Source organism: Berghia stephanieae, chromosome 12, assembly GCF_034508935.2.
Source record: "Berghia stephanieae isolate SIO BIC M18660-M18661 chromosome 12, UCSD_Bste_1.3, whole genome shotgun sequence".
In the NCBI taxonomy this organism is placed as follows: Eukaryota; Metazoa; Mollusca; class Gastropoda; order Nudibranchia; family Aeolidiidae; genus Berghia; species Berghia stephanieae.
In genome coordinates this window covers 24,353,475-24,378,474 of record NC_088371.1, presented here as the reverse complement: position 1 = coordinate 24,378,474, position 25,000 = coordinate 24,353,475, and the positions used below count along the sequence as shown (strand labels likewise).

Sequence of the window (25,000 nt, the reverse complement as noted above, 5' to 3'; positions counted from 1 at the left end):
CGGACTAATGATTTTATAAAAGGTCCCACCAAAGTATAGCTGTCAATTATTAAACAAGTCTGCTGGTTAGATTAAATTATAATTTTATTTTAAAAGATAAAGAAAATGTCAAAATAAAAATGAAAGTTTTGACAACCAAAACGTACCCATTCAAGAACATATAAAGACATTATAACACACACAAACAAATCTTGTCATGTTGTCGTCTCGGGTTTGCTCCTCTGTAATCTTGACACAGCGTTGCTCTGATTTTTTACCGATCACGGCCCACCAAATATTGAGAACTGCCGTGCTTCTCAAATTTGTTTTACGTACAGGACTTTGCACTATCCTTTTGGATCTGGATAGCGGCTTGACCGACTCAATTGTTTACGGGCATCTTTTTACTATCACACTTTTATTGAGATGTGATATTACGACATATTATGTCGCTTTCTAATTCGTCACCGACCGACCAGCTTTTGATATTTTACAACACAGTGTTTGGTCTCCTGTGTTATATTTGTTTTATTCTATACCGGCCTGTATAACACAGTTTCGGCCTTCTCTGTGTTATACTTTTATTGGGACATATAGTAGTATATTATTTGCCTTCTCTGTACTATGATTTGGTCACCCGTTCACGGACTTACACAGTACAGTAGCCTGCACTATGCCTTGCTATCTTCCAGCCCCGAACGAACTTCACACAATCAACCCTGCATTATGTTAAGGATAGCAAGTGACGTTTGGCGGCTTGCCATGGGTTTATATTACCATGGTGAGTAGTATTCATATGACGACTGAGAGACGTTGTCATAAAAAGATAGCCTAGCAACAGGTTTGAAAAATAACAACTCATGGTTGCCTAAAGCTAATATCCCATTGAGATTTAAGCTCGTTCTACAGTAACGTGACCCCCCACCCACGTTTAAAATTTACTTTTTTGTGTTATATTACATGGAAATAAATTTTACAAACGGACAATGAGTAAGGGTATTAAGGCAATTCTTTATGAAATTACCTTTTGAAATGAATAAGATTAAGATCGACGAGATACTTATCTCTTAATTTTAGTGGGTCATTATACCCTTAAATATTAATTAAGTTATTTAAATTTTTCAGTTAAATATTTAATAATACTCCAATGAAAAAAAAGTTGAACAGCTTTGAATATAATGCGTTCATTATGATATATGCAATTATTGGAACATTTTAAAAATTAAATTAAATCCTTATTAAGTCTGAAGGATATAATATCTACATAACACATTTAATATGATAAGTATGTAACAATAAGGATAATGATATTATTTGACTGAAAGACGTGAAATATCATTAAAATATGGACGCAAATCGCTCGATCGTACAATCAATAAAGGTAGGAAACAGGACTATAGTTTGAAATGGTCAATATCACTCTGACCGATGCCAATCCACCTCCACGCAATTGCAACACATCAATCTGGCGAACTCAAAAGTAAGCTGTATTTAAAAGGTTAATAGATAGTATGCAGATGACGTCACTCAGGCCTTTGTTATTGTTTTTTGCCATCCGCGTTTGTGAGTTGTTCTCACTAAACTGTATTAACCAGACTATAAAAGTTCATAGTTACACAGAGTTTGTGTGTAGGTTCGTTATACTTCCGGATGGCAATGTTATGAACTCCTTGGCCAAGCGCATTCTATCTATAGATAGAATGCGCTTGGCCAAGGAGTTCACAACATTGCCATCCGGAAGTATAAAGGACCAACACACAAACTCTGTGTAACCATGAACGTTTATAGTCAGGTTAATACAGTTTAGTGAGAACAACTCACAAACGCGGATGGCAAAAACAATAACAAAGGTCTGAGTGACGTCATCTGCATACTATCTATAGGGAGAAAAATAAAGATAAAATCAGCAACAGTTGTTTGACTGGATGGCCTTTATCTTATCTACACACTACAAAATTACACATTACAATCGTGACAGTAAATCTGTATCTTCCTTTTCTTTTTGATTTCTTTCTTCTCTTTCTCTCTCTTCTTTCACTTTTTCTTCACACCATGAAAATGTTTTCTCTTCTGGTATTTTGAGTTGTTTTGCTAACTCTATAGATACTTTTTGTATAGGTCCATTTTTGTTTTCCTGCTTTAAATTGAGTTGTGTTCAATATAAATACAGACTGAAACTAGAGTTTGACGTGTGTCGCTTTTAGTTTGGCTTTTTTTCTGGAATGATAAATATTATCTTGCCTTATTTATCCAATAGATAGTATGCGCTTGGCGGGTAAGAAGTTCACAACATTCCCATCCGGAAGTATAACGGACCAACACACAAAATAATGTGTAACCTTAAACGTTTATAGTTTGGTTAATACAGTTTAATGAGAAGTACTCATAAACGCGGATGGCAAAAAGCAATAACAAAGACCTTATTGACGTCAACTTCATTCTATCTATACGGGCGGAATACTGATCGGTTGTGCCGATTGCAAGTATAATTCTAAAGTGCTCGGTGTGTGAACACTAGTCACTAACCTTCGCTTTTGTTCGCGACTCGGAATAGAACTTTATGAGTGTGTCAGTTGAAGAAAATAGCCGCTGTTATTTTAAAGCGGGATATAGTTTATCAATACTTTAGTTTGCGTTTTTCTGTAAGGGTAGATAGGCTCAATTTAAAGGGAAAATAGGGTTGAATTTAGAAGAAAAAAAAACAGCACACTTCGCGTTAACCTATGCCCACAAGTGCTATAATTAACGTGAAAATGGACTACACGGCATGACCGAGTAACTATCACCAAAGAGCGTGTAGGTTACGATTGCTATGTTACCAAGAGCTCTCACTTCCCGCTTTTGGTGAAGCCAAGCATCTACCGTCTTCTACTCGTATTTTCTTCATTGTATCAGTAAGCCTAGCGCGCATGATACACGCGGAGCACACCCACCTCGCTGTCTCGCCTGGCACGCGACAATAGCATTGCGGTTAAGAGAAGTGAGAGCTCTTGGTAACTACGTTACCCTACACACTCTTTGGTATCACCTATTATTCCTGTTACTCGAGTCCCCTCACTTTCTGTTTGTTTGACCGCGTGTTACGTCTTCACTGCCAGAATAACATTTATCTGTCGATCAAAACAATAACAGGTTAGTATTTATTTTAGAAATACATCAATGAGAGTGAACACTTTTTATAATAATTTAACAACAGTAAAATACGACTGGATGAATAAAATGAATGAGAGATAAACTGAATGGATAAGAAAGGAATTTACACAAAACAAAGTGAGTAGTTTTAACAGCTCGACTTTCTAAGACTTTTGTAAAAAATGTACAAAACTAAGTGAGTAGTTTTAACAACTAGACTTTATAATTCTGTAAAATTGTCCCCTCCAAATAAGTGTCACTGGTTTTATGACATTAAACGTATAGAGAGTTCGAAGATGACGTCACTCAGGGCTTTGTTATTGTTTTTGCCATCCGCGTTTATGAGTAATGCTCACTGAACTGTTTTAACCCGACTGGATACACACAGTTTTGTGTGTTGGTCCGTTATATTTCAGGATGGCAATGTTATGAGCTTCTTAGCCAAGCGCATACTATCTATAGATAGTATGCAGATGACGTCACTCAGGCCTTTGTTATTGTTTTTGCCATCCGCGTTTGTGAGTTGTTCTCACTAAACTGTATTAACCAGACTATAAAAGTTCATGGTTACACAGAGTTTGTGTGTTGGTCCATTATACTTCCGGGTGGTAATGTTGTGAACTCCTTGGCCAAGCGCATTCTATCTATACAAGATATTTTCAACTACAATCGGACTAATGATTTTATAAAAGGTCCCACCAAAGTATAGATGTAAATTATTAAACAAGTTTGCTGGTTAAATAAATTATAATTTTATTTTAAAAGATAAAGAAAATGTCAAAATAAAGATGAAAGGGTTTGACAACCAAAACATACCTATTCAGTAACATAAGACAATACAACACACACACAAACAAATCTTGTCTTGTTGTCGTCTCGGGTTTGCTCCTCTGTAATCTTGACACAGCGTTGCTCTGATTTTTCGTGAAGATGTGTAGCAATTCACTTGATACCGATCACGACCCAACAAATATTGAGAACAACCGTGCTTCTCAAATTTGTTTTACGTACAGGACTTTGCACTTTCCTTTTGGATCTGGATAGCGGCTTGACCGACTCAATGGGAGCGATCTACGAGTATATCCATGTGTTCGTCCAACCAGGTCATCAATCACATGATTTGTTGCTGTCCAACGATTGGATATTTCTTAACAAATGTAAACGCGCTGCTTTGCTTTCAAACGTTGTAAACATACCCATGTGACAAGCTGAATAAAGTGACCAATCGTGATGTAAGGGATTTGAAAAGCTGTGAACACTTTTCACTATGTGGATCACTTTGAGCATTTTGCAATGTGACCAATGACCTCGAGCACTTGGACATTTAATATAGATCATGCCCATTGTTTACGGGCATCTTTTTACTATCACACTCTTTTATTGAGATGTGATATTACGACATATTATGTCGCTTTTTAATTCGTCACCGACCGACCAGCTTTTGATATTTTGATATTCTACAACACAGTGCAGTTTGTCTCCTGTGTTATATTTGTTTTATTCTGTACCGGCCTGTATAACACAGTTTCGGCATTCCCTGTGTTATACTTTTATTGGGACATATAGATAGTATGCGCTTGGCTAAGAAGCTCATAACATTGCCATCCGGAAGTATAACGGACCAACACACAAAACTGTGTGTATCCATGAACGTTTATAGTCTGGTTAATAGATATTATGCAGATGAACGTCACTCAGGTCTTTGTTATTGTTTTTGCCATCCGCGTTTGTAAGTTGTTCTCACTAAACTGTATTAACCAGACTATAAAAGTTCATGGTTACACAGAGTTTGTGTGTTGGTCCGTTATACTTCCGGATGGCAATGTTGTGAACTCCTTGGCCAAGCGCATTCTATCTATACAGTTTAGTGAGAATTACTCATAAACGCGGATGGCACAATATAATAACAAAGGCTTGAGTGACGTCATCTTCACATTATCTATAATAACAGATTGCCTTCTCTGTACTATAAGGGAGCGTTCACATATTACGTCATCAGCTAGGGGGGGAGGGGGGGTCTACCAAATGTTGACATGTGTTGACATGGGGGGGGGGGGGGGGTCAGACCCAAGATGATGTCATCAAAACATAGGCAAATTAAGCCTATTTCAAAGTTTGTTCCTTTCAAAACAGCTAAAGATAAATTGCTATGATGAGTATTGCCCATCTCTCAAGAAACAAAATGGGAAAGGGGTATCACTTCTCAAAAGGCGAACTTGCCCTAAATGTTCATTGTATCACTCCTCGATCACAGCAATGAAAGACCATTCACTAAAATGCGGCATACATGAAGAACAGCAAATGGGAGAAAATGATGACGATGAAGATGAAATTGATGATACTATTTATAGTACATTGCCAGAGGTCTAAGGCAGAAACATTTTTGAATCAATTAATTTTATGTTTGGAAATTGAAACAGAAATTCATTCCACTAAAAGACTAATATGCTATAAAATAATTTGCCTCCTATACTATTTTAAATTACACTTTCTGAATTTTTTTAATAGCACCTGCACCAAGTAGCCTAATTTAAATAATGTTTGTTAGATTTTATCTTTGCAAATTTAAATTTTATGTCCCCATTGTATCGTAAAACATAAATTATCAAGTTTCTGAAATTAATAAAATGTCTGAATGTGTTTTATCAAACGTTGATAATCAATGTTTATGGTTTGAAAAACGAATAATAAATATTGTGAAATTAAAGTATCTTTTAGTTTTTATTAAATTAGATGACGTCATCATCTGTTTGGGGGGGGGGGGTCAGGTCAATGATGACAAGTGATGACTTGGGGGAGGGGGGGGGGGGTCTAAAAAGGGCAAATTTTTGATGACGTAATATGTGAACGCTCCCTAATTTGGTCAAAGCTCGAGTTCCTCGTCATTTTAGATATTAAATTCAGTTTTTGGGGAGCCTGATCGTAGCCATCGTGAACTAAGACAAGTCTTTTGCCACAAAAGAAAACAAATCGCGAGTTGTATTCGATAGTTCAACCAATGGAATGACTTGTTTCCTCTCCAAAAACTGAATTTAATATCTAAAATGAAGAGGAACTCGAGATTTGAGTTTAGTTTTATTTTCAATCTATGAAATTGTATTTATTATCCTCCATTATAATGAATAAAAGAAACAAAATGGCGTCACGCAGCCCTTTGTTAATTGTTTATTTTTTATCAACCATTTTAATGATCAGTTCTTATCAAATTGTATCAATCAGAATATAGATAGTGTGCTCTTGGTTAAGGGGGACATCTAAATTGTCAAAAATCATTATAAACATCCGGAAGTATAATTTGCAGGTCTGATATCCGAATGCAATAAGATAATTATTGACTTGATTTAACATTCTTGAAATGGACAATATTTTGCGTTGGTTTGAGAGTATTTCCATTACAACAATGACCCCATAGTAGTAGTAGTAGTAGCGTAAGGCTATATTCTACACTGGAAGTCTCCAGTCAGTCTTTAAATGTGTCACCGCAGTTCTTCTTCAGTCGAAAGTGGTTGGTAGGGAGTTCCAAAGTTGAGGACAGCCTCGAAACTTCCCGCCAATCTCGTCACAGGGCAGTGTAAGACTGTGTGGTCTTCTGTCTCTGGCATTCCTGACAGTGGGGACAGTCGTCTGACTCCCTCAGACCCCACCGATGCATGTTTGCGACAGAACTGCTGTGGCCTGTCAGTAGTCGGTTTGAGGCGATCCACTGTTTTCGATTGCCATTCCTGAGCCCATAACTTCAGTGGAATCTGCATCAAGTCATTACTTTTAAAGTCAACTCCTGTTTAAAGTCAACACTTCTTTAGGTCCCAAGTTACTGTAATCTTTGTCTAAGTGAATTCTATTAATAAAGGATAAAGTCAAACTTGCTTAAAGTCAACCAATTTCAGGCCCGGCGATGTGGGCTTTATCAGAATTCTACTGCATTTGGGTTATCAGACCTGTAAATAAGTACACGTCGGAGTGTCCCCTAAAACTCACCCAATCAACGGGTCCTGCTAATTGTCGTCCGGAGGTCATCTAAAGCATTCTCAATCCATCCGGAGGCCCTCAAACCTGTACGAACCTTTCCAGACGTCTTCCACCTTCCGAAAGTTCCTCGTTCTGTGCAGGACGGCTCCGGACGGCAATTAGTATTACTAATTGACCGCAATCAACCATTGGTTTCAAATGATGATAACGACCCAAATGATGACAGGGCGTGTCAGATTTTGACACGAGGTGAGGTGTCGATACGACGCAAGACATAAAAGCAGTTCGGAGCCATAACGCCCTTGGCCTTGGAACCAGAGTCCATCCAAGTTTTAATAGAGTTAAACAAGCAATAGAAATTGCTTGTCACCATTATGCCAGAGCGCCTGTCTATCACAAAATATTTTTGATCTCTTTGATCATTCATTGGCGTTTATCTTGTTGATTTGTTGACACAGCAACGCGGTTTGCTTGAGCACACATATGATGGAAACATTACAAATGATGTGTTATTTTGTTTAATTTTTGGTGTTATGTTATTTTGTTTTGCTTTATCTTAAAAATTAGGTTTATTATTATCATCATCATCATCATCATCATCATCATCATCATCATCATCATCATCATCATCATCATCATCATTACTATTATTATTATTATTATTATTATTATTATTATTATTATTATTATTATTATTATTATTATTATTATTATTATTATTATTATTATTATCATTATTATTTGATACAGCGCCAGTATTCACAAATAGTGCTCAGAGGTGCTTTACAATATTATTTTTGGTATCACACAAGTTCATTCATTCAACTACAAAATCACCAAGACAGTCACACACACACACACACACACACACACACACACGCACGCACGCACGCACGCACGCACACACACACACACACACACACACACACACGTCTTGTTCGAAGTTCACAGAATGAAAACGATTGGTTTTCAAATGCCGTTTGAAGACTGGTAAACTTTCCACGTTGTTGGGTTTTAGGTGGTAAAGAATTCCATACGATTGGAGCCGAAAATGCAAAACCACGCTCAGCAAACTTTGTTCTTGGTATGTTATTATTAATGTTTTTGCTTACTTTGGGTTTGTCAATTGTGTTTGTTTGTTTTTGTTTGTTTGTTTGTTTGTTTGTTTGTTTGTTGTTGTTGTTTTTTTTTAGTTTTGTCTTTGTTGAAATTTTTTGTTGTTATTGTTTTAGCCCTACCTTGTTTTTGTCTTTATTTATTTTTTTATAATTTTTTTTTTGCTTTGTTTTGTTAAAAAAATTATTTCCTTTGACAATTTTGTTTGTTTTGTTTCTTTCTATAAACACACGATAAGTTTATCTCCGTTCCACTTAAAATGTTAAATTTACAAATAATAATAATAATAATAATAATAATAATAATAATAATAATAATAATAATAATAATAATAATAATAATAATAATAATAATAATAATAATAATAATAATTAAAAACCGATGTGTACACGGTAAAAGTAAAATATAATGTTTCTAATTTAATTTAGTTTATTATTGGAAACCTACTTTCACTTTCAGGCAGTAAATCAAAGTTTCTCTGGCTTGAATCAAAGTGATCAAGTCGAGACGAAATTGGCTAGTTTAACATAAAGTAGACGTCTAATGTTATATTATGGCCTTTCCCTCAAACTGATAAATTGAATTATAATGAATGCCCTTTCCTCAGTTACTTTTGATGGTCAACACTCCACTCCTTTCTATGGGAGGTCCTAAAGCCGGAAATTACATCATCGAGGTACTGGGTATCCCATGACAAATCGGGAGGGATTTTCCATCTCTTCCGATCACTCAACCAATCACCTTTTAGGAATAATGCAAGCACGAAATTCCAAGAAAACGTCTCCATATTCTGTACCAGAAGGGACGACGAGATAAGAGCATAAACATTAATTTGCTGGTGAGTTTCTCATATTATGTGACGCAAAGTATCAGTTGTAATGCGGTTTCATTTAAGGTTGATCAAACGATTCTTAATCTGTATTTTATGAATATGAAGCGGTGGATATCGTATTTTAAAGAAGTTAATATTTTATCAGTCCCTCCCAGCATTCAACAGTGCAGGCAAAGGCAAAACGGTCTGTATTTGTTGATATCGAGAGATCATGGATTATTCCTAATCGTATGTGTCAATCCCCTAAATAGCTTCTCTGCAGCACGGGCGAAAGTTGGTGGGTTTTTATTTTTATTTTATTATTATTACTGAGCTCAATTATTGGTATTTGTCGTGGTTTGAAGTTGGGCACAAGAAGAGTAAGAGAACAGTCACGACCACCGTTATTGTTATTGTTACTGTTTAGCATTGAAGAAAAGAACTCCAGGGTTAAGTAGATTTATCCTTCCGAAAGCTTCTCGTGCTAAGGGAAACAACTCAAAATTTCCCTCAACTAACCCTCAGGAAAAAATAAAACCTTTAACTAACTCTGATAGGAAAAACAAACACGTCTATCTAGATTGCACATTTACTAAGACATGATTATGACTAGAATCCTAATAGAACAAAAAAAAAAATCCCCCAACCTCGAGTTAATCTTAATAGAAAGCTCTTACATTCCCAGTATTTTTTTAAAAAATTATAATGTTCTAGTAGGGGGTTTGAAAGGGGGAAACTTTTTTTTTATAATGTTCTCATATGGGATTTTTGGGAGGGAAGAGACTTTAAAAAAAAAAAAAAAAATTCTCCCCTCCCAACCCCCCTACTAGAAAATTATATTTTTAAAAAGAATACTGGGGATGTAGGAGCTCTCGGAAGGCCTCCCTAATAGAAAAAACAAACAAACCTAGGACTGCTTTCAATACTTCACAAAACAAAATGACGGTGGAAAACCAAAACAATGGTGGTAAGGAAAGTTTTAACTTTCACTAATCTATCAAGGTTTGTTCTAGAGTTTTTTAAATGCTACTATATATTGACCGACGGATTATCACCTTGTCGTGGTGGGAGGGCTTGCGTATCTCGAACCTCTGACCTCTAATAAGAGAAAAAGGAGAGAGATCAGATGAAAAGTAATCCACCGGCCCTCCAGGAATGGGGGTTGAGCGTAGGGTTAACAACCCACCTCATAAAAAGCAAACTGTTACAGAAACAGAAACCAGACGTAAATCCACAACCGGCGGCAGCAGAGAAGCGGACCAGAATACTGGCTTCATGACGGTAGGAGGTCAAAGCCGAAAGGACCATGGAGAAAGAATTAAAGGAAGCAGGCCTGTCCTGGAATACAGCCACCGCAAAAGCAGCCGATCGCAAAAAATGGAGATGTCTGGTGGATGCCCTATGTGCCTCAAGGCCCGAAGAGGATTAAGTAGTAAGTAAGTATATATTGACCAGTTGAATCAATAACCGCATGACTAAAGATCCACGGTGAAAATACAAATTGAAAGAAATGCTAGCAAGAGGAGCTTTCGGAAGGCGTCCTGAATAAAATGATAAACGTCTGACAAAAGAACCATGGTTACAATAACATTATAACATGAAGCTACCCCAAGGTTTCTCCTAAAATTTTAAAGAAAAAAAGATAATTGCACGCATTTTGTATTTTTACAAATTTATTCTATTTTAATTCATGCTTCCATATCCGTTAATTTGCCTTAACAATGCCAGCATCTCATTTTTCATTCGTCTTTAATGTTTCATTCATCACATTTTGTTGACAAAGGGGGAACTCGAAACGTCCACATCATCTGTCTTCATTAAGTAAATTGACACTTCCATTTAAGTAAGAACGATGTCTAGAATTACTTGCTAGGTCATGCTAGGTATCACTCAGACCAATTTTTGCCCCAATTTCATTGACTTTCAAAAGTTTACTATTAGGCAGTGTCTACATACACTGTAACCGGGCACCTAGGCTCAGGATCTACGTACACGGTAACTCAGGTAACTGGTTTGCCGCTACAATACATAATACAAGCAATGGATAGACCTCGCTCTGTATGTGTGTGTGGGTGTGTGTGTGTGTGTGTGTGTGTTATTTTAAAAAATCAAACAATACAACATAATCCATTAAAGGCGAGATTCAAGGTTACCATGCATGTTACTGTTACCGTGTACGTAGATCCTGAGGCTAGGTGCCCGGTTGGTAACGAAAATAATGAAACCCTAGATATCTGCGACATTCCTCATTATAAGGAAGTTATGCATCTTTCATTGAACCCCCCTAAAACTTAGTAAAAGCGAACGGCAATTTCCAGTCATAACTTTCTTATGGGCAAGTTGGGTCACAATTTGACTCCCACTGCTGCTGCTGCTCAAAAGTTACCGTGTACGTAGACACTCCGTTACTATTATGAAATCAGTGTTGTTTATTTGCCTGAGAATAATTAAAACGATATTAATAATAATAATGATAATAATAGTAAGGAAAATAAAATGGAGCAGTATATAATGATTATCAATAATGATAAAACATGGTAAACGTATACTGATAAAAATGATGTCAAATCAATGAAAGAAAAAATTAAGAAACTAAAAAAGATTAATAGAGATGAAGAACAATAATATAAAATAAACAAATCAATAAATAAGCTTTTTTTAAAGGGAAAGGAAATAAAATACAAAAATAAACAAAAGTAAGAAAATAGTTTGATAGGAATAAAACAATTTAATGTTGAAAACTTTTTTTTTAAGCTGTTGGGTTTGAACCCAGGACCTACCAATCAAGAGTCAAAAAGCTTAACCACCATGCCACATTTCCTCCGTACTTGTGGAGATATTTAATCATGTCTATTTAGAGGATTTTTGTTCAAATATGAATTATTACCACTTTTGTTATAATTTGAATATTGCACATCAGCAGAAGAGAAAAAAATAAATATATTATAAATAGATATTTACACCCTTTTATAGCTTAAGAGACTATTTTTGCATAGAGCGATATCCAGTGTTGCATTAGGTGTCACTCTATTAGAGCAATATCAAGTCACTTCTGGAAGCAGCAACATTAGCATTTTATCCCAAATAAAAACAGAAAATTAAATTATCACGTTGTCTGAGAGTTATAATTTTGGGGTCCAATTGATATGACACCCATCGACTGCCTGAGAGAGTTAGTTATAAATTTGAAACCCTCATATAAATGGTCTCATTATTGTAATAGAAATATTTTCGAAACATCAAAAGAGATTAAAAACATTTTTTTAATAGAGCTTTTATATAGTGCAACACATAACATAAAGAACGAGACATGGTGCCTGTTAGGCGATATAACAATTTTTTTCAGACGGAGACAACGCAATTAATGGCCAGGTACTCATTTTACAACTGAGTACAGTGAGAGAGTGTAAGTAAAGAGTCTTTTCCAAGGACTCAACTATGCGTCGAACGAGGCTCAAACCCAGGACCTTCTGATCTGAAAGCGAGTGTCATACCACAAGACCACATAGCCAGACCATAACAACAAAATTGCATGAAGCCCAAAATTGCGGGAGAAATTCCATATGTAGGTGACACTTCAATGGCTATTAGTAAATATGCGTAGTTACTCATCTGGAGTTAAAATCAAAATTTTATCCAAAGAAAGAAACTAGACAGGTAAAATAGTGTTAAACAGATAGATTAAGATCTTAATTTTTGTTAGGATTTGAACCCCCAGGAGTCTCGGGCACAACTAACCAAAATGGGCGCACAACTTTCGCTCCTCCTGAAATTTTTAAGCCATGAAAATAATGAAATCTGTTTTAGTGGCTTAGTAGAGTGTCACTTTTTTTCTTTTGACTAACAAAATCCAGTTGTAGAAATAAGACAATAATGACTGTGATTCAACGTGAAATGTTTTCTTTCTTTCTTATTTATTTTTTATTTATTTTTTTTCTTCTTCGTCTTCTTCTTCTTCTTCTTCTTCTTCGTGGCTCAGCGGTACGGTCTTTGCCTCGTACCCAAAAAGTACTGAGTTCGATCACCCGCCGCGCTATGTGGCCTCGAGAAAGTAACCTCGCCCTAACTCACTTTGCGGCACTGTTCTGCAGCTTGATGCCTGGGTTATTCCAGTCTTCCCTTGGAATAGACCCTAAAGACAAATTTCCCCATGGGGATGAATAAGGGAATTTTATTTTTAAAATTGTTATTTATGTATATTTTTTGTCTACAGGAGCACCTTCACATTCAGCACCTTCAGAAATGGCCCAGTGGGCAAAAGTAGCAAAGAGTCCGTTTGTCATGCAAGAAATGCAAGAATTTTATCGTTCTCAGTTTCCAATGGAAGTCCGATATTTTCTGTGCGAATGGATTGAGAATCAACATTGGTTAGTAGGAAATAGAAAATTGGATCGGATGAATGGAAAAGGATAAAACTTAAATGACAGTAACTGCTTTTTTTAAAATGTAAAAAGTAAATAAATAGAGCATTTATTTAGCGCAATATCCACTAAACATGCTCAAAGCGCTTTACAAAAGGTCCCTGGCCAACAGCAACACATAACATGTAGGACGAGACATTACGCCTTTTAGGCGATATTACAATTTTTTCAGACGGAGACAATGTGTTAACGGCCAGGTACTCATTTTACACCTGAGTGAGGCGAGAGAATGTGAGTACAGAGCCTTTTCCAAGGACTCAGCTATGCACCGAGCAAGGCTCGAACCCAGGACCTTCCGATCCGAAAGCGAATGTCATACCACTAGACCACATAGCTGCAAATAAAATGAAATATTTTTGTTTGCAGTTGGATGAAGAAAGAATTAAAACCTGAAATTTTCTGTTTTATGGACAAAATGCAATTGACAAAACCACAAACACTGATGCATACAAGTCCAGCCCCTTTCCTTGAACGATTGATGACTGGAACAAATTGCCAATCACAGTCATCAACAGCTTATCCCCAGAATCCTCTAGAGATACACTTTCACCCTCAGTATATTTTCCAATCACCTGATAAACTGAAAAAAAGTAAATACATTTTATCTTTTTACTGGAGTTCAGCACTCAGACAAGAGGTCGGTCAATGTGTTTGGGTAAAAGTTCAGTAAATTTTTGCCACCTGAATTGGCGACCCAGTTTCCATCTTTTGGCTTATTACGAGTTGAGAGAGGGACTCAAACCAGGAACTTACTGGTCTGAAGGTGATTGTAATATCTCTAGACCACAAAGCTGCACAAGGGACGAGAGAATTGTTTTCACATGACGGGAAAAAAAGTGAAAATTTGGGTTAACTCACCCAACCCTAACACAGACTATATCCGTAGTTTACCTGGGTTACTTTTACCCCATACCTATTTATTACGTTTTTATGGGTCAAATTATAGACATAGTATCAAAGCTAATGTTTTTAGTGTTTCCCTGTCAAACTTTGTATGTACATGCTCATTTTTAATACATTTTTTCCAATGTTGAAAAGTAGCAAAAATCTCTAGGAATGAGTGAGTTAAGACAGGGAAATGATTGAATATATTGACATAATTTATATAACTTTGTTAATGATGGAGAAAACTTTTATCATTTGCCAAGTTATGACTCGACTGTGTTTTTGCTTTACGTTTATTGTTTTATCAAGGTAAGTTTTAGAATATCATGGAATTTATTTTGATATCCATAATGCTTTTATTTTATTTATATTTGTATAATCTTTTACATGTAAATATATATTTATTTTTCTGGGGTTTTAAAAAAAATTGTTATTGATTTTATCTTTTTTTTTTTTTTCAATATTTTGGTTTTGTTACCAAAATTTTGTAAATATCTATTGAAACTGTGATACATATAGAGCAGTAAAATTAGGTGCCCCAAACGTAAACAATAACAAGTTGCTAGTGATTTTCGTTAGGGACCGGAAAAATTTACGCAAAATATAGGTCTCCCAATTTTGTAGTTTGAGTTGTAGGCAATACACTTTCAGTATTGAAAATATGTTTACATAAAATCTAACAGTTGCAGAAATAATAATATAAGGCTAAATTTTTCTGAAAACCAGGCTCCGAATAATTCTCGTCTTGTTCACACCAGCGCAATAATTTGATCTGGTCTAAAAATAGATAGACTGTAACTTTTGATAAATTTTACCTTTTGTTCCATAAAATATCCATATCTAGACATTATTTGATGCATGATCGAGTATTTATGAATATGTGTTTCTTTTGTCACCTAAGAGCCAAATTTTAAAGGTTACTTTTTTCTATAATTTACATTGGAACGCGAGCTGTCAAGACAGGAACATGTGGTTTGCCATGTGCTTCTAGAGCTTTGTTTACGTTTGGGGCACCTAATTTTACTGCTCTATAAGAATTGAACAATAGTCAACAGGATTTATTTTTATGTGTTCTTTTATGTGAAATTGTTTACATGCCGGACAATGAATAAATATTTGAATTAAATTTAAATTTAATTATTGGTAATTTTTAAAATTTATTTCCTTTTTTTTCTTTTTACAGGGAGCAACTTGATGAGGCAACAGTCAGCCATCATCCTGTAGCCCTCGAGTTGATACAGCAAATGCTGGAACTCTTACGGCAAAAGATAAATGATAATGTATTACACAACCCTGACTTCTTTGTCACTCGGATCCAATTGGAACAGTTCATACAGAAAGTTGAGGTGAGTTCAGGGGTGGATTTTCCCCTCAAATTTTAATTTTTTTCTTAACTCGCTCAACCCTAACACCGACTATAACCGTAGTTTACCCACGGGTTACTTTTACCCCATACCTATTTATTACATTTTTATGAGACAAATTATAGACGTAGTATCAGAGCTAATGTTTTTAGTTTTTACATGTTAATGTTAGTTGAATAACACTGTCTATGCATATGCTTATTTTTAATTCCAATTATGAAAAGTATCAAAAATCTCTAGGATTGAGTGAGTTAATGTATGTCAGGATTTAAGTCAAAACGATTTGACAATTTGATAAGAATCATATTTTTTCTATTGATTCATTTCAGAATTTATTGTTTTTACGTTGTAAAAGTCAACTGCTTTAGTCGTCACAATTCAATATATTTTCTTCTGATGGCGAGGGACGGGGTAGGATTTTATAATTAAGCTTTTGTATAGCGTAATATCCACTAAACATGCTCAAAGCAATTTATAAAGGTTCCTGGCTAACAGCAACACTTAACATGTAGGACGAGGTATGACACCTGTTAAGCGATATTACAATTTTATCGGACAGAGCCAACACTGTTTATGGCCAGGTACTCATTTTACACCTGAGTATGGTGAGAGTGGATAGCTCGTACGGTTGAGTCACGATCTCCCTGGCCAGGCAGAATTGTCGTACCAGTAAGGTTGTGGGTTTGAGCCCCCGTTGCCGCCGCAAAATTTTTATTCTCTATTGTCTTCTAGCTTTTCCTACTCACTTTATTTGCATGTTTGTTTTTCAGAGCAATGCCCAGTCGAATCCCTTTAATCTTATCAAGGTCATCAAAGAATGTCTCAGACAAGAACAACAATTGATAGAACAGGCAGAGGTTTGGATATAAATAATAATAATAATAATAATAATAATAATAATATAATAATAATAATATAATAATAATAATAATAATAATAATAATAATAATAATAATAATAATAATAATAATATAATAATAATAATAATAATTAATATAATAATAATAATAATAATAATAATAATAATAATAATAATAATAATAATAATAACGATAATAAATGAGATTGGATATAGCGCACTATCCACTCAACGTGCTCAAAATGCTTTACAAGGGGTCCCTGGCCAACAGCAAAATTTAACATGTAGGACAGGACATGATGCCTGTTAGGCGATATTACAATTTGTTTTCGGTCAGGTAATCATTTTATACCTGAGTATGGTGAGAGAATGTGAGTAAAGAGCCTTTTCCAAGGACTCAACTATGCACCGAGCGAGGCTCGAACCCAGGACCTTCCGATCCGAAAGCGAGTGTCCTACCACTAGACCACATAGCCGTTTAGTTTGGTTTCCTTTTTTTATCCCCATTTTGTTTAATAACTTTTTTTTTGTCATTTGAAAATGTGTATCTTAATCTTCAACAAAAATTAAAAATTAATTTTTATTTATCACAGTCAGAATAATTTCATGATTTGCTGCATGGATTTTATTGTAGTCCTTCATAGAGCCAGAGTTTAACCCGGTTTCTGTAGAGTGAAACAGACAATAGCAATGGCTTGATATCCTTTGGACAGGACGCTAATCTAACGCAAAGTGCTTTCCATTAAATATAACAGACTCAGCTACCGATTCACTTTTGGGTGGACAAGGGGGGGGGTCAGGAAAAATTCTTGACTGCACCCGGGATCGATCTCAGCCGTTGCGGGTGAAGCAGGTGCTCGACCAACTGAGCTATCGGGACCCCCAGGATAGATTGGTACCCGAAAAGTAAGTTTAGAAATGAAATGCAAAGTTTGATTTTTTCGCAAAATAAGAAAAAGTATTTATTTTCCACCATGAAGACTAAAAATAAATCCCTACTTTCACATTTGTAGTTTTAAACTCTCAACTTCAATCGTAAAATCAAGCTCCATGAGCTCTGAAGGACTGCCAATCTGTCTGAACATAAAACTGCTTTTGAGACAGTAGTCATCTTTGTTTTTTATTTCCTGCAATAAACATAGTTTCGAAAAGTGCACAGACCCGAGATTTCTTGTTTTTCTGATCATTATGATTTTATTGTTCACTTTTTTGACATCCGCTTCACATAAAGTCAGTTTGTTGTAGTGAGTTACATTTAGAGTCTGGGGTGGGGTTTCGTGACCTTCCATAGTGGAAAGAGAGGCACTTACTGTGTCTTTTATCCCCCTATAACTGTTTTCCAACGTGCTATCTGTCTTTGTCTTGGAATGAGATTACTCGGTTTTGTCCTGGCCCTGGCCGAGTCCTAGCTGGGAGGAAAACAGTCAAATGTATAGTTAAAAGTTTTGGGAGATGATATTTTTTGTCTCGTAAATCATCTCTCAGTTACGCACTATATTGTGTTTTGTTTGCATATTATATATGATTTGTAAACATTTGAGTGTATTCCTCTTAGTGGGGACCTGTGCTTGTGTTTGGATGAGACTTTTAGGCGATCTCAAACAAAGTACACTGATAGGGTGCTCTTGGACTCTACATCTGTTCCCTATTTGAACCAATTCCCCTTTGTCTTACCTTTTCTTGGGTGCTTTAATTGTAATTCTAGACCTTTTTACTATCCCATCTTCTTCCTTTTTACTGTCTCAGTAATGACCTTAATGTATTGCAAGCGCCGTAAAACCCTTAAAAGCAAAACAAAACATATTACATTTAGAGTACTGAATCACCTTATACTTTTTTTTTTCTTTCCTAACAGCAAACAAAGCACCAGGCAGAGCATGAATTGAATCAAACGACGAACGTTCCAGAACAAAATGGTCTCGACATTCAGATACAGATTGTCATCCATACTCTCATGGAGATGACCAAGGTTGGCATCAAATTGGATTTCAATAAATAGACAGATAAATGAATTTAAAAAATAAATAAAAATAGAGCTTTTATATAGCGTAATATCCACTAAATGTGCTCAAAGCACTTGACAAAGGGTCCCTGACCAACAACAACACTTAACATTTAGGACAGGACAATGCTGTTAATGGTCAGGTAATCATTTCACACCTGAGTACTATGAGAGAATGTGAGTAAAAAGCCTTTTCCAAGGACTCAATTATGTGCCGAGCGAGGCTCGAACCCAGGACCTTCCGTTCTGAAAGAGAGTGCCATACCACTAGACCACATAGCCACAGTGCCTTACAGAATGACCTGACTGTCGGGATCATCCAGCCACTGACCACGCTTACAAAGCTTGACTATTGAGACCTCTTACGGGCCATTTAGACGTACAGACTTTTCGTACATTGTCCAACGGCTTTCCACAAATTGTGGAGAATTGACCAAAACTCATGAAAACTGAGCGTGTAAACGAGGAATTTCAAGCTCTTGCCTCGTCGTGTTGATGGATCATCGCGGGTGATTAGTTTTCACTGAAGTTCCTCTTACTTCAAACTACGGAAAGGGGTCTCTCTCTATTGAGTGAGTGAAGTTCACTCATGCCCCCTCACTACACATCAGTGATTGGGCAGCTGATTCTATTAGATCTGGTGGAAAGAACTTTGCAAAAGAATACCACCTTATCCAAAGGGTAGCAAGCACTTGCTATTGCATAGAAACTGGGATAAACTCCAGCTTATTAATGCTCTGAAGGACTACTATATATATATATAATATTTTATATATATATATATATATATATATATATATATATATATATATATAATATATATATATTTCCCGTTCCATTTTCAGGAGACTGAAACTATGTCCAAGGATATGCAGTTGAAACAAGAATTATTTATTTACAGTTTTAGTGAAGGACAGAATCTCAGTAGTAAGTAGGATTTGTAGTAGTCGTGGTGCGTTCATACTCCAAAACATATTGAACTAAAGCGAATTATAACAGCTTCAAAAAAGAACAAAATATTTCAAGCTATGCTTAACACTAAGTGTTTTTTGGCCAACAAAAAAAAAAGAAGTTATATTTGTTGTTGGCTGAATAAGGATTTTGAGCCTAAAATGCTTTGTGTCCATTGTTTTGTTCTTTTATTTTTAAAAGTTTTCTTTTTTTCTATTTTTTTTTTTAGCCTGTTATATTATTTTTTGTTCAACAATTTTTTTTCTGTTTACAGCTTTTAGCAGCTTTTAAAAAAATATTTGACAACATTCAGATGTTTTTTTGTGTGTGTTTTTTTTCATTTTGCCCAGAAAAACTTTTACTTCGTACTGATTGATATGACCTTAAACTTGTCAAAAAGAGCGTCAAACGTGAGGCTTTAAAGAAGGAGAAATGTATGGCAAAATAATACTGTGCAGCCGTGTTCGACTTTTCTGTCTAGTGGAGTTGAATTCGTGGAGAAGGCTCTTTACTCATATTCTCATCGTGTAGATTGAGTATCTGACAGTGACAGCATTTTCTCTTTCAAAAAGAGCTGGTGAAATTTTTCCTTTAATGCCCACGAAATCATGATGTTGATATGACCTAAAACCATCATAAATGCTGTAAAACCTCTAAAATTAAAAAAAAAAACCAAAGTAACACTCTGAATTTGCAATTTTGTGGTTTTATGATTTGGAGAATTACAGTATAGGAAATCAACAATATGAATAGCTGAATATGTAAATATAATGTTTTTGATTGGAGGGTAAGGAGGGGGGGGGGGGGGGGGGGGGGGGGTGAGTTATTTACAAAATTTAACTTTCTCAAATTGAAAATCGAACAAATTTGTTCAATTTTCCATTCATATGAACTTGAGATGAGTTAATCGTTTTTCTTTCAAATAAATAAATCACAATAATTTTTTGTGGCCACTTTAAAAAAAATAAAAATAAAAATAATAATAATAGTATGACACTTGTTGAGCGTTTTCCATGAGCCAAAATATCTCAATTTGCTTTACAGATGATGAATTACATTACAAACACAAGTAGTCAAAATTAAACATGGATACAAAAAACATATTGCTAAAATAATAGTATGTAAACAGTATAGTCGGTATGCTGTAAAATGACTTTGTGATAAGATGGGTTTTTAAAGCAGATTTAAAGTTTGAGATATTCTCGATTTCTCTAATGCATTGTGATAGTGTAGTCCGGAAAAGTAGAAAATGGTAGGGGCTGCCTGAATGTAATTACAAGTTATTTTGCATTTTATTTTATTTTATTTGTTTTCCACGTTAATTTGTTTATTGTTGTGCTGACAAAGCGCTTGTACCCAAAACGTCCATTGTCTGTATCGTTCCTATATGAAGCCTCTCCATTTTCACTCTTTCGTTGGTAGTGTAGGCCAGTCTAGGATAATATAATAAGAGTGATGTTGCATATTGCCTGATGGCTTCTGGTTGGAGGCTTAAGGTTTATTAACTCCTATCATCCCATAGATCAACTTGAACAGCTAAATAAGAGCAACATGACTGCTGCAGAGAAGGCTAAAACAGGGTTGGCTTTAACAGATGAGAAACGAAAAGTCGACCAAAGGCAGAATCAGTTGGCCTCTGAGCTCCTACATCTTAGAATTGTAAGTAAGCCCCAGCTCGTGACAAAAGGTCAATTTTGTAACCTTTAACCCCCTCCTTACCAACCACAGGAAAGTCCTGAGTTCGAGCCTTGCTCGGCACATAGTTGAGTCCTTGGAAAAGGCTTTTTACTCACATTCTCTCACCGTATTCAGGTGTAAAATGAGTACCTGGCCGTTGACAGCATTGTCTCTATCGGGAAAAAAATTGTATTCTCGCCTAACAGGCGTTGTGTCCCGTTTTACATGTTAAATGTTGCTGTTGGTTAGGTACCCCTTGTAAAGCGCTTTGAGCACATTAAGTGGATATAGCGCTATATAAAAGCTCAATTTAAAAAAAAAAATGTTCAAAGTCCCAGTAAATGATAATAGTAAAAAATGAACTATCCTTCACCTAATAATATATTTTATGAGTGCCGTCTGCACAATAAAGGAATATGATTTTATACGTTTTAATTCTTCCCTATTTTACCAACCCATCCCCCCTGCCCCCCTCTCCCACCTTTTCTCCTCCCCTTCTCTCACTTATTCTCATACTTTTCCTCCCAGGCCTTGGGTCACAAGTATGAGAAGACTATAACAGACCTTCAAGAATTGGCGACAACGATTTTGGAGGATAAAATAGTGGCCTGGAAACAACAGCAGCAGCTGTCAGGAAATGGCCTGGTGATGAACAGCTCTGATTTGGACACTCTACAGAAATGGTGAGTTGGAAATGGCTAAAAATGGTCGGAGGTCAAGGCCACAATATGAACTGACTGACCGCCACGACTGACATTATTATTCAATGCTAATCCGCAATTTTGGAGTCACATGAGGAATTTCCTCCTTGTAAGAAATTATATTTTCCTCCAATCCAAATGTACTAGCTGTACCCCTTTGCGGTGGTTGTGTGTGTTAAAACCGTGACCTCAAGAAGTCAGGAAGAGAAGGTTCTAATAAAAGACTAGGGTTAGAGACGATCTTTTTTTGGGATCGTGGATAGCTCATACGGTAGAGTCACGTTCTCCCCGGCCAGGCGGAGTAATTGTACCAGTAAGGTCATGGGTTCGAACCCCTATCGCTGCTGCAAAATTTTTATTCTCTACTGTCTTCTGTCACTTTCCTACTCACTTCATTTCTTGTTGTAACTAGCCATGAGTAACTTGATATATGGTAGAACAAATAGGTGCAGTTTCCCCACTCTCCAGAAGTTTGATAGAGCATTTATATTGCGCAATATCCCCTAACCAACAGCAACACGTAACATTTAAAATGAGACATGACACATGTTAGGCGATATTACATTTGTTTTTACTGACAGAAACAATGCTGTTAACGGCCAGGTACTCATTTTACACCTGAGTATATTGAGAGAATGTGAGTTAATAGCCTCAACTATACGCCGTGTGAGGCTCAACTTTAACTTCTAGAAGTGATATAGAATATCAATGATAGTTTATCATCTCACTTGCTCTAACAGTGGGAGTTGATGCAGTAAAAATGGGACTTAAGGCCATCATTCAAAATTTTCCCCCTTTTTCACTTTTTGTCACAGTTATCATTGTTATCATTATTATTATATTACCGTCATCATCATTATCATTAGCATCATTATAATCATCATCATCACCAGTAGGAACAACAGTAGTATATGTTTCTTTTCAATGCAGTTTCTTCTTCTTCTTCTTCTTCTTCTTCTTCTTCTTCTTCTTCTTCTTCTTCTTCTTCTTCTTCTTCTTCTTCTTCTTCTTCTTCTTCTTTTTCTTCTTCTTCTTCTTCTTCTTCTTCTTCTTCTTCTTCTTTTTCTTCGTATTCTCATTTTGTCGATCTAACAAGCATTGAAACAAGATTTAATCCAGATTCCTGCCTTTTTAAAATCTATCCAAGATTTTTCTACAGAGAGGACCTACAAAATATCTCTGTCGTCTATCTGGAATTTAGTATTGTATTTATGTCTTTATTGTTTTTTGTTGTTGGCTGAAGAAGGGTTTTGAGCCTGAAACGTTCTGTGTTTGGTATTTTGTTCTTTTTTGACACTGTTATATTCATTAGGGGGCAGCCTGGCTCAGCGGTACAGAGTTCGACTACCCGCCTCATTGTATGGCCTTGAGCAAGTCACCTCGCCCTAGCTCACTTTAAAACTGCGGCTGACGCCTGGGTTATTCCAGTCTTCCCTTGGGCTAAACCCTAAAGACAAATTGCCCCTTGGGGATGAATAAAGGGAATTTTACTTTTGTTATTTATTATTAATTTTATTTATTACTTTTTTCAGTCGGTGGCTTCTAGCAGCCTAGTTTCACTTTGCAACCATGTCTATGCGATTCAGCCTAGTTTCACTTTGCAACCATGTCTATGCGATTCAGCCTAGTTTCACTTTGCAACCATGTCTATGCGATTCAGCCTAGTATCACTTTGCATCCATATCTATGCGATTGAAATCTTTCAGGTGTGAAGAGTTAGCAAACCTTATTTGGCAAAACAGACAACAGATCAAGAAAGTGATAAAACTCCAAAAGCAACTGCCTATAAAATTTCCTAACAATGAATATGACCGGATGCCTCATCACGACGAAGCGATTACAACTCTTCTTACAACACTTGTCACAAGGTATGGGTTTTTGATTATTATTATTATTATTATTATTATTATTATTATTATTATTATTATTATTATTATTATTATTATTATTATTATTATTATTATTATTACTATTATTATTATTATTAGTAGTAGTAGTATTAGTATTATAATTTATTTTTTTTCATCTTCTTCTTCTTCTTCTTCTTTCTTCTTATTATTATTATTATTTTATTATTATTATTATTATTATTATTATTATTATTATTATTATTATTATTATTATTGTTATTATTGTTATTATTATTATTATTATTATTATTATTATTATTATTATTATTATTATTATTACAAATTATTTACTATTATTACTATTATTATTATTATTATTATTATTATTATTATTATTATTATTATTATTATTATTATTATTATTATTATTATTATTACTATTATTATTATTATTAGTAGTAGTAGTATTAGTATTATAATTTATTTTTTTTCATCTTCTTCTTCTTCTTCTTCTTCTTATTATATTATAATTTTAATTATATGATTATTAAGAAGATTAATTTATTAAATTATTATTATATTTATTTGTTATTATTATTATTATTATTATATATTATTATTATTATTATTATTATTATTATTATTATTATTATTATTATTATTACTATTATTATTATTATTAGTAGTAGTAGTATTAGTATTATAATTTATTTTTTTTCATCTTCTTCTTCTTCTTCTTCTTCTTATTATTATTATTATTATTATTATTATTATTATTATTATTATTATTATTATTATTATTATTATTATTGATTATTATTATTATTATTATTAGTTATTATTATTATTATTATTATTATTATTATTATTACAAATTATTACTATTATTACTATTATTATTATTATTATTATTATTATTATTATTATTATTATTATTATTATTATTATTATTATTGTTTTATGTGAGCAATAGATTAGAATTGTTAATCACTTTTTTTTAATACTCAAATATTTTCCCTATTGATAGCACATTCATAGTGGAACAACAACCACCCCAGGTGTTGAAAAAAGGTGCCAGATTTGGGGCCGTGGTCAGATTACTGGTTGGAGGAAAGCTTAATGTCCACATGAATCCACCGCAAGTGGAAGCTACCATTATAAGGTGACAAATTATTTAGATTATGAAGCTACCATTATAAGGTGACAAATTATTTAGATTATGAAGCTACCATTATAGGGTGACAAATTATTTAGATTATGAACCTACCATTATATGGTGACAA

General features: G+C 34.9%; 1 protein-coding gene across 4 annotated transcripts in view; it reads left to right on the top strand.

Moving 5' to 3' along the window:
• The first annotated feature begins 8,903 nt into the window (after positions 1-8,903).
• The window catches only part of LOC144958370 (signal transducer and activator of transcription 5B-like), a 39,035-nt gene continuing 22,938 nt past the window's right edge, over positions 8,904-25,000 (top strand). For 3 of the 4 annotated variants that reach the window (XM_078890344.1, XM_078890343.1, XM_078890341.1), the window contains exons 1-10: positions 8,904-9,034; positions 13,221-13,374; positions 15,497-15,659; positions 16,448-16,534; positions 18,392-18,505; positions 19,384-19,465; positions 21,012-21,148; positions 21,695-21,849; positions 23,574-23,735; positions 24,745-24,879. In XM_078890344.1, coding sequence (XP_078746470.1) covers positions 13,250-13,374; positions 15,497-15,659; positions 16,448-16,534; positions 18,392-18,505; positions 19,384-19,465; positions 21,012-21,148; positions 21,695-21,849; positions 23,574-23,735; positions 24,745-24,879 — 1,160 coding nt within the window. In that variant the 5' untranslated portion in view covers positions 8,904-9,034; positions 13,221-13,249. Of the gene's footprint in view, positions 9,035-9,222; positions 9,306-13,220; positions 13,375-15,496; positions 15,660-16,447; positions 16,535-18,391; positions 18,506-19,383; positions 19,466-21,011; positions 21,149-21,694; positions 21,850-23,573; positions 23,736-24,744; positions 24,880-25,000 lie in introns of those variants that run through there. The other variant, XM_078890342.1, reaches the window with a different exon arrangement.